At 38.7% G+C, this 16,957-nt stretch overlaps 1 protein-coding gene across 1 annotated transcript in view; it reads right to left on the bottom strand.

Annotated features, from left to right (window-relative positions):
• The window catches only part of Unc80 (unc-80 homolog, NALCN channel complex subunit), a 204,267-nt gene that overhangs the window by 84,274 nt on the left and 103,036 nt on the right, over positions 1 to 16,957 (bottom strand). Inside the window, exons 27-30 of the mRNA XM_033763980.1 lie at positions 16,242 to 16,407; positions 10,814 to 11,017; positions 8,767 to 8,867; positions 2,285 to 2,485 (exon numbers count right to left, since the gene is read on the bottom strand). Coding sequence (XP_033619871.1) covers positions 2,285 to 2,485; positions 8,767 to 8,867; positions 10,814 to 11,017; positions 16,242 to 16,407 — 672 coding nt within the window. The remainder of the gene's footprint in view (positions 1 to 2,284; positions 2,486 to 8,766; positions 8,868 to 10,813; positions 11,018 to 16,241; positions 16,408 to 16,957) is intronic.

The following is a 16,957-nucleotide window of genomic DNA, read 5'->3' as shown; positions in this document are numbered from 1 at the left end:
AACGGGAAAATCACAAGTACCATTCTACGTTAGACAAAGGGAGGATGAAAAGAAAGTAACATTTATCATCCATGTGCAGTATGTCCTTGTACTTAACACTATGAGATGAGAAAATGTTTTGGGGAGATGGTCTTTGTGTTCTATATTACAGGATATTTGGGTTTGATCATATATAGATTACAGACAAAAGTATAGTTTAAGCAAAGGTATGGTAGTAAAAATTTTGGTTGTGTATACAGAAGAATGAATATAATTTAATTTGCATATTTTTGCAACTTCTAACATAAATGATATTCTCTTAAAGCTAAGGGAATTTTTAATATGAAGAAAGAACTTACATAAATTATAACTGGTTTTCTTTGAATGTAGTGTCCTTTATGTTTGATATATGTATTATATAAATAGAAGTGCACACAGAAAACCCTATATACATAATTTTTTCTGTTTATGTCATTCATTAGTGTTCATACACTTTGATTTAATCCCCATTTTCATTCTCTCGGAATTTGTATAATTTTCATAATATGAAAACAATACAGCACAGTTAAAAAGTCCTGATTTTGCTATTCCATATTTCTAAGTTAAGTCTAGCTGACTGTGTTATAGATGTGATCTACAGACAGTCTCTTTTTGCTGAGCATCAAGGCTTTCACCTATAAAATGAAGAGGAAAATACCTCTTGCATAAAGTCTGTTGAGAATCAAAAAAGTGCTTTGTTCACCTGGGAATGTAGCTCAGTGATAAAGTGCTTGCCTAGCATGCACAAAGCCTTGGATTCAATTACCAGCATTGCAAATATGAATGAACAAACAAACAGCATTTTGTCAGTGAGGTGTATATATCTCATGCCTTCATGCATGTTTAGAAAAAATGTTAGAAGAGCATATCCCAGAAGCTAAAGTAGCACACTTATGAGATACATACTTTTTTCTTCAGGATCTCTCATGTTAGCTAAAATCTCTCCAGTGACTATGTATTGTTTTCATAATAAAAAGTTGTAATTTTAAAAAGTCCCTTTGAGACTGCTAAAGCTTGAGGCATGGTTATATAACCCAACTGCACTTTTATTTTCATCATTTGTATTCTCTAGCTTTTCGGAGGCCTCGCTGCCTATTACTGGCACAAACCTGCTGGATGAACTCCTTAGTAGAAACTTCCTTTTCGCCTACTTATTTTTCACACAGTATCTGGCCTAATACTGTGCCAATAACAGGTGTAGAGTGAATATGTGTTGAGATGAATAGGTGTTATATGAAAATCTTCAGAAAACCATTTGGGAACAGCAGCTGCAGGGGCAACCCACAGCATTCAGTCATGCATCCTGGCTATCATGTCTGTTCAGGGGCAGGTGGGTAAGTCAGGGCTTTCACTACAGGAGCCCAGAGGCCCCAGTTACTGTCTTTATCTTCTGCCAGCTCAGCTGCTCAGGGAAGCTGTCAGGAAAGGGCAGCTGAATGCCTGGAAAGTGTCATAATTTCTTGAAGGAATTTCCTTCAGTTTGACTTGACCTAGACTAGTCTGTTACTCATCTGTGAACAGTTAGGCTGTTTACTGCTTATTTTATAATACATAATTATATCAGTTACATATTGCTGCTGTAATGACTTACCACATACCTCATGGTTTAAAATGACTCGAGTTTATTACCCTGCAGTTCAGTTTTGTCTTTTTCTGTTTGTTTTTGTTTTTTTGGTACCAGGAAATGAACTCAGGTCCTTGTGCCTGCGAGGCAGGTGATGGAACCACTGAGCCAAATCCCCAGGCCCACTCTGCAGTTCTGAATAGGATTGGCAGCACTCAGCCCAAGTGCCTCCATTTCCTTTTTTTTCCCAGCTTCTAGGGACAGCCACTACTCCTTGGCTGGAGGCCCTGCGTTGCCCTGACCTCTGCCTCCGTGGGCTCATCTCTCTCCACCTCTGACTCCTTTCTTCACTGATTAGGATCCTCATGATTTCAGTAAGCCAACCTGGGTAATCCAGGTTGTAAGGTGCCTAATCCTTGTGGGGGTGGCATTATTCTGTCTATCCCAGTAACTAATTGCCACCACCCTTATCAATTCATGTTTATTCACAGAAATCGGACAAAACCTGGGGAAAGAGTCCATGTTTAAGAATGATCAATGAAGACAGATGCTTTTCCTTATCTTCTACCTTCACTCAGAAATACGTACATCCCTGTAGCTTGGTTTGTACAACTGCAGTTGTGGGACAATCTTTATTTCCAGAGAACATGGTCAGTAACTGTTCTCTAATCCCTGGCATCTACCTGGTGATAGTTCTCTCACCTCTTTCTGTTTCTTGCCCCGAAGAGCCACAGTGCTCAAGCTGTTGCTCTCCCGCAGGGAGTCCACACTGTCTCCATACAGCAGCTTAATGGCCCTGACCAGCCGAGCACAGGAGCGGCTGTGGTGCAGGCAGCAGTGTGGATGACAGTAGTCCACGTGCGTGCAGATGAAACTTTGTTGATTGCATAGCAAGATCATGACCTGGAAAACAAACATCTCTGAGACTCAACCAGGCAGCCAGGTATAGACCAGTGGGACACTTACATGGGATATGGGATGGAAAATCAGAACATCAACTTCCCCATTGGCTTTTTTTTCCTTATTGAGTTAATTGGTACATTCTCGGTATGCAGTACAGTTACATTCACCATTGGGATCTTGTACCTTTACCTAACAGGACTTGGTTCTCATTTTTTCCCCTTACCCCTTCCCTCCCTTCACCCCCTCCTCCCCTCCCCATTTACAAACACTTTATTTCCATTTTTTCATTTTCTCGTTTTTTTTTCTTTCCCCTTATTTCCTTTCCCCTACCCTTCCCACTTTATCCTCCCCTCCATTTACAAACACTTTATTTCCATTTTTTCATTTTCTCGTTTTTTTTTCTTTCCCCTTATTTCCTTTCCCCTACCCTTCCCACTTTGCCTACACCTTTATCCCTTTTCTTCCTATTTCACATTGTCAATTATACCATTAGTATCTTATGTACCGTTAAAACTGCAATGATTCACAATTTCAGCAAGAGAGAGTTAAAAGTCCCTGTCCAACTGGCCTTTGTTCTCTCTCCATACATACCTGACACAAGGATCTTTTGAAAACAATAAGAGGTTAAAAGACTTTCAAAAACTTGAAAAAACTATCCTGGAGTATACGATTTCCAAATACTTTCAAATCGAGATTTTGAACCACGATCCCCACCCCCACCCCCAGCTGTCACACTGGAATAGGAGTCAGACCAAAGAGAACTTGGTTCTAGCTAATCCAACAGCAATAGCTGAGGGATGCCTTTATGAGGAATTTAACATTTCTGCATCTCCCACTCTGCCTAAAAGGTTTGAGCTGGAACTTGAACTGGAACTTGAACTCACTGCAGAGCCCCATTTCTATTCCCTGTGGATTGATTTTACTCTCTCTAGTGTTTTGGTCAATTGTGCTTGTCTCTGTAGCTTGATTCAGCTCAAATACTCACATATCCTGGATATCCCATTAAGATGCCAGAGAGAGATTTAGTTGACTTAAAAGATATTCTTATTTTAAAATAAGAAATAAAGGACATTACATCTGTAACTTCCTTTCCTATGGTGCTGGGGACAGAGCCCAGGGCTTTGCACATGTTAAGTAAATGCTCTACCTCTGAGCTCCATCTGCAGACCTTGAGTTTGTAACTTGTAACTCTCCTTCCTAAAAAGGCAGTAACATACTCATAGCCATAAGATTAGTCAAATATGCAGCATCTTCCAAATGCTTCATTCATGGAACTAGTGAGTCACTGTGATTCTCACCCTGTGAGGACTGTGTGGCACACTGGACAGAGAACATAAAACAAGTTGACATGCACAAGGCTAGTCCAACTCGCCCGGGAGGGCTATCCCACACTTCTTTAAGAACTAGAGGACTTGCTTATCATGAAAAAAAAAAAAGAGAGAGAGAAACAACAACGAACTCCTTACTTCTGTCAAATTCGGCTAACAATATTTCATACCTTTCAAAGCTCTCAACAATTATATATTGAAAGTTTTCTCAAGATTCCCTGTATATTCCCTGATATCCTTTGTTATCCAAGCGCGAGACAGAACACTTGTAGGAACTATGGGGGAGTCTCTTTTTACTTTCAAATCTGGATAATCAAGAAAAACACTAAGAAAGTGATCTGAAAAGGCAAAATGTTGATAGGTATGTAATAGCCCAAGGAAGGCAAGCTTAGTTCTTGACTGGATTGAGGTAATGTGGTTCTTTGTCACCTGCCAGAGGATAGGATTAGTTATCTAGAGTCAAATAACCTCTGTAAGGACCTCTATAATTTTTAAACTAATGAATTTAATGTTTTAGAATAGTTTTAGGTAGACAGAAAAATACAGCAGAAGGCATAGAATGCTCTCGTATACACCATGTGCCCCCACATATACAACCTCTCCTAGTATCAACATCTCACACCCTTTATTTGCTACATTCACGTTATAATCACTGAACTTATACTGACATATTGTTCCTTATGATCTGTACCTCATATTAGGTTGCCTTCTTGATGTACATCCTTTGGGTTTTGACAGTGATATGAGACATATGTCTACAACTGGGCCTCTAAAATTTTCAGCTATTGTATCAAGTCGGCAATGAAATTACTGGACATCTTAAGGGAAAGGACCAAGAGGAATAACAAGAGATTTATATATTGGAGGTACCAGCCGTGGACTTTAAAATATTAGTTATCAATTGTGATGGACCACCACAGAAATTTAAAACCATTTTAACTGAATGATATTGAACATTTATCAAACAGCTAAAGCTGTTCCTAGAGAATATTTATATGAGACATGCTCAAAATATACGAATAATGTTTAATTTTTAAAAATGTATTAGAGTAAAACACACATTGCCATGAACTTCCCTCACAATACTTCCCCTTGGTCTGAACACATTTATTCCATTGTTCTTGCCACTTTCTGAAGCAGTTCTGGAAATTCCCTTTCATGAGTGTCTTTACAAAGTGTGACCAAAACTACGGTGAATGCTGCTGCCCAAGTACCGTCCAAAGGAAAGGTGGGCTTATAAAAAATCACGGTGTATTCTCACCTACTTGATTCACTACATGGTGATATTGTGCTATTTGAGCTCTCAAGTTAAAATGACCATGAATAGTGAACTTTCTGTATCAGCTCAGGGCACTGAGGCAGCCTTAACAGTGTGACTACACACAAAAGACAACTTCCTTCTAGAACTGTTCAGAAAACAACAACTGAGGAGGAAGATTGATAGCAATATATCTTTTACTATATGACACATTTTAAAAAAATTAACCATTCACCATATTTTTTATCATAATACGTAGCTTTAAATTAGGACAGAAAGTAGTAAACTAGTGAAGCAATGAAAGAAAAACAAGTTAAACTCAAAGGAAGCACAAAAAATTATAAAAATAATGGTAGAAATTCAGGAAACCAACAAAATAAAATATTCAAAAAATGACAAAATTAAAACATTGCTTTTTGAAAGATGAGTCTGGAAGGCTTCTAGAAGACTGACGAAAAGAAAGAGAGAAGACAATCTACCAATATCAGTAATGATAAAGGTAAATCACAGAGTCTACAGAAATTTAAATGACTTCAAAATAAAGAACATCTTAAAAAATAATATATGAGACTGTTCAGATTAAGTAAAAAAAATTAGGTAAAAATGTCAATTTATCTGAATTTCTTCTAGAGAAAGGGAAAATCTGAATAGTTGTCTTAATTGTATTACATAAATTAAATCTGTAATTTAAAACTGTCCTTCAAAGAATTTTTAGGTCTAAAAGTTTTTACCAGTGATTTCTTCCAAATATATAAATAAGAAATAACATTGACTTTACACAAACACTTACATAGTTTTCATGTGAAGTATATCACATAGAAAATTAAGACATTTCTGAAGGATATCTAAATCCTAAGTAAATGCAAGGACATAAATTAATAGAGTAATAGGGCATTTTTAGATATTGGAAGTCTTAAAATTATAAATATTTCAATTCCTCCATTTTTTTTTTTTTTTTTTTTTTTTTAAGAGCAGAGAACCTGAGGTTTGGGTCCTGGTCAGTGCTGCTCACAGCAGCAAAGACAAAGGCTCCAAGCACATCCAGCATTTATTCAATACATTTGCAGGAAGCAATAGCGAGTAGGGTATGTTTTTTTTTTTAAATTGAGTTTATTGGTACAATCTAGGTCTACAATACAGTTACATTCATTAATGGGATCCTGTACCTTCACATGACAGGTCTTGGTTCTCATCTTTTCCCCTTGTCCCTGCCCTCCCTTGACCCCCTCCTCCCCTCCCCATTTACAAACTCTTTATTTCCATTTTTACATTTTCTCATATTTTTTCTTTTCCTTTATTTCCTTTCCCCTACCCTTCCCACTTTCCCTACACCTTTAGCCCTTTTCTTCCCATTTCACATTCTCAATTATCCCAGTAGGATCTTGTGTACTATTTTAGATTTTCACACCAGAGAAACTATTCAGTATTTACACTTATGTGACTTACTTATTTCATTTAAGAGTATATTCTCAATATGTATCCATTTTCCTATGAATGATGCTAATTTCTCATTCTTTATGGCTGAGTAGTATTCCATTTTATACCTTTCACCATGCACTAAAATAAAATCAAAGTGGATTAAAGATCTAAATATTAAAACAGAAACACTAAACTTGCTGGAAGATTAGTTAGGCAGAACTCTTGAAGACACTGGCATAGGAAAAGACTTTATGAACAAATCCTCAGTAGCATGGGAACTAGCAGAAAGAATCATCAACTGGGATCTCATCTTATTGCAAAGCTTCTGCACTGCAAAAGAGACCATCAACAGAACTAAGAGGCAGCCTACAATGTGGGAAAAAATTTTTACCAGCTGCTCCTCAGACAAAGGACTATTATCTAGAACATATAAAGAACTCAAAACAATCAGCCCCCCCAAATATAAAGACCCAATTAAAAAATGGGCATCTGAAGTGAACAGACATTTGTCAGACAAAGAAGTAAAAGCAGCAAGTAAATACATGAAAAAAATGTTCCACATCACTGCTCATTCGAGAGATGCAGATGAAAACAACACTGAGATTCCACCTCACCCCACAAAGAATGGCTGCTATCAAGAAATCAAACAATAACAAATGTTGGTGGGGTTGTGGGGAGAAAGGAACCCTTCTCCATTGTTGGTGGGAGTGCAGACTGGTGCAACCACTATGGAAATCAATATGAAGATACCTTAAAGAGCTAGGTCTAGAGGTTCCATTTGACCCAGCCATCCCTCTGCTGTGTATCTTTCCAAAAGATTTAAAAGAATCATACCACAGAAATATATGCACACCAATGTTTATAGTGGCACAGTTTGTAATAGCTAAAACTTGGAAACAGCCCATCTGCCCATCAGTTGGAAACTGGATAAAGAAGATGTGGTTTTTCTATAAAATGGAATACTATTCAGCCATAAAGAATGAGAAATTAGAGTCATTCATAGGAAAATGGATACATATTGAGGATATACTCCTAAGTGAAATAAATAAGTCACCCATGTGTAAATACCGAATAGTTTCTCTGGTGTGAAAAACTATAATAGTACACAAGTTCCTCCATTTTAATTGATCTCTATATTAAATGCAAGGCTGCTTGGAAGGTTTGAAAAGTGGAACTGACATAAATGGAAACAAATCCAGCCAAGAATAGGACAGACCATTCTTGAGAAGAACAAAGACAGAGGATAAAATACATCCTCATACAAATGCTTCTATGAGCCAGAGTATATGATGCTTGTTCCATGCATTTTAAAAACAGATAACACTAATCTATGGTGTCAGAAGGTTGAGTGGTGGTTACTATGAGGGGAGGAGAGTGACTGTGGAGGACACGTGCAGGGCATCTAGGGCTCCGATAATGTTCTTCTAGACCTGATAGTGATTATACAAATGTGCTTACTTTGGGAATGTTTATGAGCTGTACTCATACGTTTCATATGCCTCTCAATATGTACATTAGATTCTACTAAAAACTTAAACGGCTGCTTCCAAGAGTCTCCAACTCAGTCAATTCTGGGATCTCTTTCTACACTGACGGCGTAGTACTGCATAATTGGAGGGCTATTATGTTAGCCCTTATCTGACCCTAGTGCAAGTTAGATGGAAATTAGAGTGGATGGTGTCAGTCTCTATCCATGACAAATAATGTTGCTAGAGTTCCCTACAACTGCACACCTAAGATTATGCTCTCTTACTTTCCTCCTTCTTTCTCCATACCCAGCTCAAATCTTGAGCTCCAGCCTATGCCCAGAGTTTCGTTGGGCTCTCTCCTGCCTGTGCCATCTGGATATTCCTTTGAGTCATGACCTTGTCATCTTTGACTCTCCTTGTCCCAGTTTACGACAGTATCTATTACAAACTCAAGACTGACACCACAGCCTTGGTCTCACCTTCCTGGTCGCCTGTATAAAACTGGTCATGATCCCTGGCATGTGTCATTCAGCCTATCTTGATCACCAACCTGGCCTGGTCCCTTGTAGCTTCCCTTGACTTATAGTGATCCACAACTGAGCCATAACAAGAGACCCTGGTCTTAGTTGAATTTAAAATACATATACTTTATCCCAAAATCAAATCTAGTGCATGTATATTCAGCTTAAACATAACCCTTTACTTTCTCATAGATGCCAACCTGGATTGATGGTTTTAGTATATTTTGTTCACCTTGCCTGGATCTTTCCCAACACTGAAAGAAACGGACCTCAGATTCCTACTTACATGAAGCCACGACATGCTCCTGTGGTAATTCTCCTCTGTGCCGGCATTGCTCATTCCCTCGGGCTCAATGCTAGGCTCGCTTGCACTCCAAGGGCTCCCTTCTTCAAAAGAAAATACCAAGAAAGGTTTCAATGGTTTGTCTCTCTAGAGGGCATGTTAGTAGGTAAAGTTGTCCATGCTTTTGAATCCTAGGGCAGACTACGATAGCCCAGTGGGGTACAGGGCATAGGACTTGGCTGGAGGAATAATGAATAGGAGCTGTTTCCTCTGCCACCAGCTGAACTGACAATTTCAAAGACATCGATGATCTCTGTTATGGTGGCTTCCATTCTGAGACATGGAAGCAGAGAAAAGTCAAGTCTCTGAATTGTTGAGATGAGCCAGTTACAGGTTGAATGTGCCCAAATCCATTCCAGACTGACCAGACCTTACAGGTGTAGTTAAGCAGGGACACTAACTGACCTGCAGTGGCCTCAGAAAGTACAGCTGCCTTTACTGTGGCTGTGACTGTGGCTAGTGCTATTGCTCTAGCCACAAGGCTTTGCTCTCAGACTATCCAAAGACAGCAGCTGTCAAACTGTGGACAACCCTTAGGTTCTTTCTATGGGAGAGTATAAAGAGAAACATCCGTGAGGAACTCACTGCTTAATATATTATGCATAAAGCTTTGTTCACAAGTCTAAAATCATTTATGGGTTTTTAAAATATGATAAAACATTATCTCTTGCCTGGCTACTTTGCTTTTTTTTTTTTTTTGGTACTGGGGATTGAACTCGGGTCCTTGCAAGGCAAGCCACCGAATCCCTGAGCTAAATCCCCAGCCCTGCCTGGCTACTTTGAATCAACTACTTGGGACAAATTGATCAATCTAAACAATTAATTGCAATAATTTCCTCCAATCTAACTAGTAATAACATTCTAGCTTCATCCCCCCATAATAGTAGAAGTCTCAGAGTTTTTCTGCATTGTCTCCTTAAAAAATAAGCTGAATCTTAAATAATGCATAAATTATCTATTTTCATAGGTGAAAGTGGGTGGATGCAGAAACATTTCTTATTTTAAACCTTCTCTGATTAGAATATATTCAATTTCTGTTTTAGCAGGGTTTGTCAATCACTTATCCACATTTTACTGCTGACTTGAAACTGGAGACTAAATGGCAGAGAATGTACTTCAACATTTACCTAACAGCTCCTGAGTTCTGTCTTCCTGCCTGATTAATCTTTTCCTTGGCTATTAAGATGCTAATCAGGGCCCATATTAGGACAAACACATTTTGGGATCTGAAGTGTCTTTAGGTCCTACAATGACAAACTACAATTCTACTGCTTCGGTTGTGTGTAGAGCTTATTCTCGTGTATTTAGCACATCTTACAGCCATCTTCTAATTTATCTCTAGAGCTTCCCTGTGGAGTTAGCAAGGAGCAAATAGAATTATTCACATTGACTATTTGGAGAAAACACGTTCCTGGGAAACTGAGGGACATGCTTATTCCTCAATTTTCAGGCCTAGAGAATCTTTCCTCACTGATAATTTGATTTATTTATTTTTTTACTGTTAAATGAAAATTTTAAAATACAAAAGACCTTTCAGGTATCTGTCCCTGTGGGAATTTCACTTGACTTTGAAAGCCCCGGCTGGAAGTATGGCTACACAAACATCGATCTAAAGCTGTCCTTGTCATGAAAAGGTCTTCTCTAATGTTACCCTCTATCTTTGCTGCTCAAAGTGCAACTCTTGAAGCAGCAGCAGCAGCCCCTTCCCCAGGAAGCTTGTTATAAATGTAGCCTCTCAGCCACCCACGCTGATTGACCACCGACTCAGAATGTGCACTTTGAACGAGAGTTCCGGGTGACACATGTGCAAGTTAAGCTTTGAGCAGCCTGCTCGAGAGGGTATGTGGTTTTCAGACCAAATGAACTGTGCTCCTCTGGCTCTGCTCTCCATCTTATGTATGTGTAAGGAAAGGGACTTTCGGCTGTTTCAGGACCGCAGTCCTGACTTCCTACCCCCCACGTCCCTGCACACCCCACTCCTCTATGTTACCTAGATCAGTGACAGTGTCCCTGCTCTGGGACAGCTGCAGCTCCTCAGCCTCAGACTCTGAGTCCTGCCGTGATAGCTTGCTGCTCTTTAAGCTGCCGACTCGGCGAATGCTGGACAAGGAACCCCCCTTCTTCACCTGGAAACTGCGGGTTCCTTTAATCTGGAGCAGGCGAGTACCTCCTATCCTGATCTTCCTGCTGGGAACTGTATTAAAAGAATAAAATAGGGCTTTCCCCCCCTTAGTTTTCCCCAGCCAATGTTATATCCAAGCTCTCCCCAGTTTGTCCCTGATAAGCCTTCTCTGTGTCGCCCTGAAAGAGCAGCCTTTCTGCCCAGGGAGCGTCCCACAGTGGCCCCCAATCACCAGGCTTTGTCAGGCAAGCAGGAGGCTGGGCCCAGCAGGAAGGGCTGGTGCAGCATCTTTCTGGGACACAATGCTCATTGGGGCTGGGAACAATCTGCTTTCTTTCTGGCCCAGGGTTCACAAGCATGATTGTGTTTTGCAGCAGCAGCACCTAGAACTGTTAGTACATTCATATCACATGATAGGGATTCAACAGAAAAACCATTTGTCTTTATTTTTCTTTTGAAATAGAATTTACAGAATTCGGTGAGCTACCCTTGAAACCCTTTGCTTTGCAATACCTCGTTAAGAAATAAAATCGAGAGGCGCTTCTCGTTCTGGCAGTCAGCAGTGGATTCTGCTCTGCCCCTCAGCAAAGGTACTAAGGCATGTGGTTTCGGCGGGGTGCTTTGGGGGAGCATGCGTGCGAAATGGTTCCATTTTCAGTGCACCTAGTGATTTCATAGCATCCTCGTCTCAGTCAAAGGGCTGATGAGATGTCAGTCCAAATGTTGCAACACCCTGAGCCAACCTTACAGTCTATGTGTACCAAGAAGATCATGCATAGTTCACCTTCAGTCATCTGGAAGAAAGTCATCAGTGGGGGACGTGAAAGGGGGAAAGAAACATGTTTAAAGTTCAAGTCTATTTTTGTTTTTTAAATTAAAAGTACCCTTATTTTCCACGGTCATTCATATATATGTATATATATTTCTTTCTATTTTTCTGTACTTTTTTTTAAAGATTTGATGCTGTCAATACTCATTTTATAAAAGTAGGATGAAGAAAGTTTTCAAGGCTTAAAATCCATTATTAGGAAGGTGTTAATTTTATAAGCTTGCCTTTAAAAATGTAAAAAGGATTTCTTCCAATTATTTATTATTGATAATTTATTATTGATAATTTTTTTGAAGTCCCATTCAGGAAGTTTGTGCTGTAGTGTCAAGTTTCTCACCCACAGGAGAGTTAGCAGGTGGCTAAAATAAAATTCGCACAACTCTTTAAAGTATTGGTTAAATGTATACTTTCAATGTCATAGCAATGTTAAATAAAGGATCTCCAAAGAATTCCCACTGGGAAATATAAATGTTAAATCTCTAGTTTACGCCTGTGATTGAAGAAGACTGAAATTATCACCTTTCAGCTGACAAAGGCCTCATAGAACTCCCTGAACAAATCTGGACAGAATTTCACATCTGGAAGAAATTTTTTGCAGCAGAGTTGGATAAACTCTACAAAAACTACAGAATACAACACTGCATGTTAATTGTAATTAACTATAATTATAGCACAAAACTCACCCAACTGTATTTTTCAATATTATTTTTAGGTATAACTGACTCTGTGATCCATCTGAAATAGGTTTGAAACAGAATATAATTGTCATTTTTAATGTCTACTAAAGTAGTTTCAGGTCAAAAATAGTCTGAGAAATAGAGAAAAAGACTGAAGTGATAGTTCTTAGATTTTTACAGAGGCACATGATAACATTCTTTGCCTGAGTTTTTGACACTTTCTACCCTACAAATGCAGCAAAATAATCCCAAATTAATATGATCTGGTGAAGATTCAGTGTTGAGAATTTGTATTAGCACCAGATAATTGGAGATACTTTGTAGTGCTAAAAAATCAGGGTTCATAATTGTGACCCTGGTTATTTACAAGGGACCCAGCAGTTAGAATTCAGCTTTGGTTTTGTATATAAGAAATGTCAGCTGAGACTGTACAGCATTGAATCAGCCTTCATCTCCATGACAACATGGACTAGTAGGAAAGTGAGAGAAACTCATCTAAATTGGGCAACGCATCTCTTTCTCCCTTTTCCCTTATCCCACACTGTATCCATTAGCAAGTCCTGCTGGCTCTATGCTTCAACAAATCACAGGATTTCGAAAGCCCTGCCACCTCTTCCCTGGACTAATGCTCGTGCCTAAAGCTGCTGCAGCTTTCCCCCACTCCACAGGTCCAGTCATATCCTAAATATAAAATCATTACACACACTTTGTCACTTTAATGGTCAAGCCTTCAGCAACTCTCTCACACGTTAAAAACGGAATTGATTGATGACCATATCTACCAGACCCTGTTTACCCTTTGCCTCGCTTTCTGACCTATTTCCTAGCAGCCTTTTCCCAGCTCCTTCTGTGGTATCCAGGCTGGGCTTTTTGCCCTTCTTCAAATGCTCCAAGTTCCTTCTGGCATCACAGCTATGTTCTCACTGGAGCCCATTTGGACTCCTCCTTCCTCTGCTCTGTGCATCACTGGCTCCTTCACACAAGGGAGCATCTCTGACAATGTGAATTATGATTGGCTTTTCTGACGACGTCCCCTCCTGATCCAGGTGACAACCCTGATCCTAGTCCCTTTTGCTTCATATTACTTAATGCCACTGGAACACCTGATATTTTGTAGTAGTCACTGTCCTGTGAATATGTATAAATATTAGTTTTTAACTATTAATATAAGTAAAAGTACATGCAGGAAGTTGTTCTTGTTCATTGCTGTGTTCTGGGAGCATGTAATAGCTCTGGTATACACTAGACGCTCAGGAGATGGATGTCGAAGGATGATGAGAGTAGGCTTGGTGATTGTATTCTGGGGTGCTGGTCTTAGTTTGTCTTTGGAAATTGGGTAAACTGACTTAACACTCTGTTTAAGATTTTAGTTTGAGTTCTAAGGATTAGCTCATATTAGTTTTTCTTGGAAGAATTTGTATTTTTCTAAGATTTTTTTATTTCAACAGCTGACATTTTTAGCTCTTACAAAAACAGATGGTATGAAAATGTTTAAAATGTTTTAATGACAGTCGTTAGGAAGGTTCCTATTACCACCATTTTCATGTTGGTTTCCACAGCTGATTTCAGCTTGTCAAATGGGTTAGGGGACATTTGGGAATCTTTGGGAAGATTTCTGCCAACTGATTAAGGACATTTTATGGCTATGATCTCATTTTATTTATAGTTTCAGTTTTGTGTTTTTCACTTATTTAATCACTTTCCTGTATCAATATAGCCCTTCAGTGAGGAGAAAAAATACTAAGCATAGGAATGTTCAAACCTTCAAGGTAGTTTGCATAAATCACAACTGTCAATTAAAATATCCTTAAAAATTAATCACATACTTTAAATTTTAAAAATGGCACAGAATGTACTTTGCTCAAGTTTAACCATGTAGATATTTGGGATTTTTATTCAACTACTTTAAATAATAATTAGCAGAACAACTTTGGCAAAAAATTGCCTTCTAAATTAAAATACTTTTGGGATATGTTTAAAAGACGGAAGTAGTAATTTAAAAATTGTTGACTTTATACTTGTCATACTCAGAAATTCCTTCAGAGTTTGCTTATCCTTCCTACAACCTGGCCTCTCTTCCCTATAAATTCAATAGAATGTGATATAATGCTTATTTGCATTTTTAAAATGTTATGACACCATTCTGGTCTGAAAATTTCAAACTTTTCTCAGTGTGTATACAGACACTCCTTACAGGACTTTAAGTATTTTATGTTTTTTCTGTATAGGGCTATTCTTCCTAAGAATCATTGTTCATTAGACATGTATTATCATGGTCTATGGGACCCAAGAAAACATTTTGATATATAAGCTCAGTTTTGACAAATATGACATTCATTTAATTGAAATTCTTCACAAAAGCATTAAAAGGCAATGAAATGTAAGAAATGGAAAAAATCATATAGTGAAGCTCAACTTTAGAGGAGCCTTTAACAAATTAAAATACTGTAGTCTTCACAGGATTGCATCTGTGGGTTCCAATCTACATGTTCGTGATGTACAAAAATAGGAATGAAACAATTATTTGTCACATACCTATTTGCCAGGTACTAAGTTTTTACTTTTCTTGTATTGTTTTATTTAAAGCTCTAAGCATTTCAGTACAAAAGGTGTTACTAACCGATTTTATGAAAAATTGGTGCTTTAAAAGGTAACTTAGACAAGATTGGAGAGCCTCTTATTAACCTGTGGTAAGGTGCACATAGTTTTCCTTTTCTACGGATTTGGTGATTGAACCCAGGCCCTTCCCACTGATATCCCTCAGCCCATTTTAATTTTTATTTTGAGAGAGGGTCTTGCTAAGTCACTAAGTTGCCCAGGCTGGGCTTAAACTTACAATGCTCCTGCTTCTGACTCCATGAGGACTGGGATTACAGGTATGTGCCACCTGCCGTATTTTAACATATTTGAAATTGGGATCTGTCATATAACTGATGATATCATATGATCACTAGTGTCAGACAGCAGTTGTGATACACTTGCTACTGCCTGTGTCTCCATGAACATGCAATGCATAGTGGCAAAAAGAACAGAATGACTGCCAGCGTCTTTCAGCCCCAAAGGACTAAGGAGCAGTAAAGGGTGGGAGGATGAGTCAGAAGTGTCAGATGCGTCTAGTGACAGTCCCAAAGGGGGGCTGAAAGCACTCCAGCTTTATAGCAAGCTGCCAAGCTGGCCTAAGTAACTAGCACAAATAGCTTTCGTTCTATGGATTCATTTCAGAAATGAGGTATCACTAACATTCTGATGGCACAGAGGACATTATCCTACAGAAAAACACAAACAGTAACAATTCTGGGCTCAAAAGTAATGAACAAATTTGAGCTCTGAATTGAAGATAGTTTAGAAAAGCTCTGACCTGTGTACTGTAGTTCCACTTTCTCTTTTGGCTGCACATGAATGATTAATAATAATAACAATAATTTTCATCTAATTAAGCCTCGAGTGACCTTTTTCAAGAAGAATAAAATATAATCAAAGTGATAAAGTGTTGCATGGGAGTTGAATTGAGAGTGGTTTTCTTTCCTTCCTGGAAAGAAAAATAATGGTTCCTTTTAAAGGTGATACCCTTCGAGGTTCAATGGGATATGGAGAATTGCTAAGCTGGAATTAAGTCCCAGGTTCCTCTGGCCGCAAAGCTGAACCTCTAACTAGTATGGTTTTCTACCTCAATGAGGTACAGAGTCAGTACAGTAGGCAATTAACAATTTGGACATGTGATTTTATAGTTTAGACCCCACCAACCAATTATCCTATGAGAAACCCTGAAATAATCCTTGTTTTTCCATACCTTTCTTTTCCTCCACACCTGCATCTGATTTGAGGGTGTGGCTGCTGCTGTGGAGAGAATCTTTTGAGTCTTCATTTTCATCTAGGACTCCTGCAAAGCTGATCTTCCTCTCATATCTGTGTCGGTCCAACTCAGGATCCAAACGAAGCCTGCAGCTCTCCAAATCCTGAAATGCCAGTGAGGAGCCCATGAGTTCTGGTTTCTCTCCAGACTGTACTGGCCTGTGGCAAACCATCCTCCCTTGTGAATTACACATAAATGCCCTTGTACAGCCAATTTCCTCTATGTATCACCAATTTTAAACTGTGGCAGTGAGAAGCTATTCTTGAATTTAAAAATAAATACAAATCTCCAACTCTTAGCTTTTCCTTTCTACTTAGATGCTTTATGTTCCAAAAGCATACTTTGTCCAAATCTGGAACCAACTTCATCATCTACCTCTATGTCTATAGCTTGGCTGAACCTTTGTCATTTATCTGTTTATTAAAACATTGAGGCATTCAGTATAAATGTTAGGCACTGTGGGATATATAAGAAGTGGCTCTTTCCCTAAATTCTAAGATAGGAAATGAGAAGACATAAATGAAAAACTCAAAGACTAAGGGACAGAGTTTGAAAATCAGATTTGGAGACTGTGATCCAAGTGTGAGCTGGTCCAAAGGTGAACTAAAGTTGGGGTTTAATAACTTAATAAATAAGATGGTGTTCAAGTTAAA

This window comes from Fukomys damarensis, unplaced genomic scaffold (assembly GCF_012274545.1).
Source record: "Fukomys damarensis isolate Sample0158 unplaced genomic scaffold, DMR_v1.0_HiC HiC_scaffold_16, whole genome shotgun sequence".
In the NCBI taxonomy this organism is placed as follows: Eukaryota; Metazoa; Chordata; class Mammalia; order Rodentia; family Bathyergidae; genus Fukomys; species Fukomys damarensis.
The sequence above is the reverse complement of the archived record's forward strand: the minus strand, read 5'-3'. Positions and strand labels throughout refer to the sequence as shown.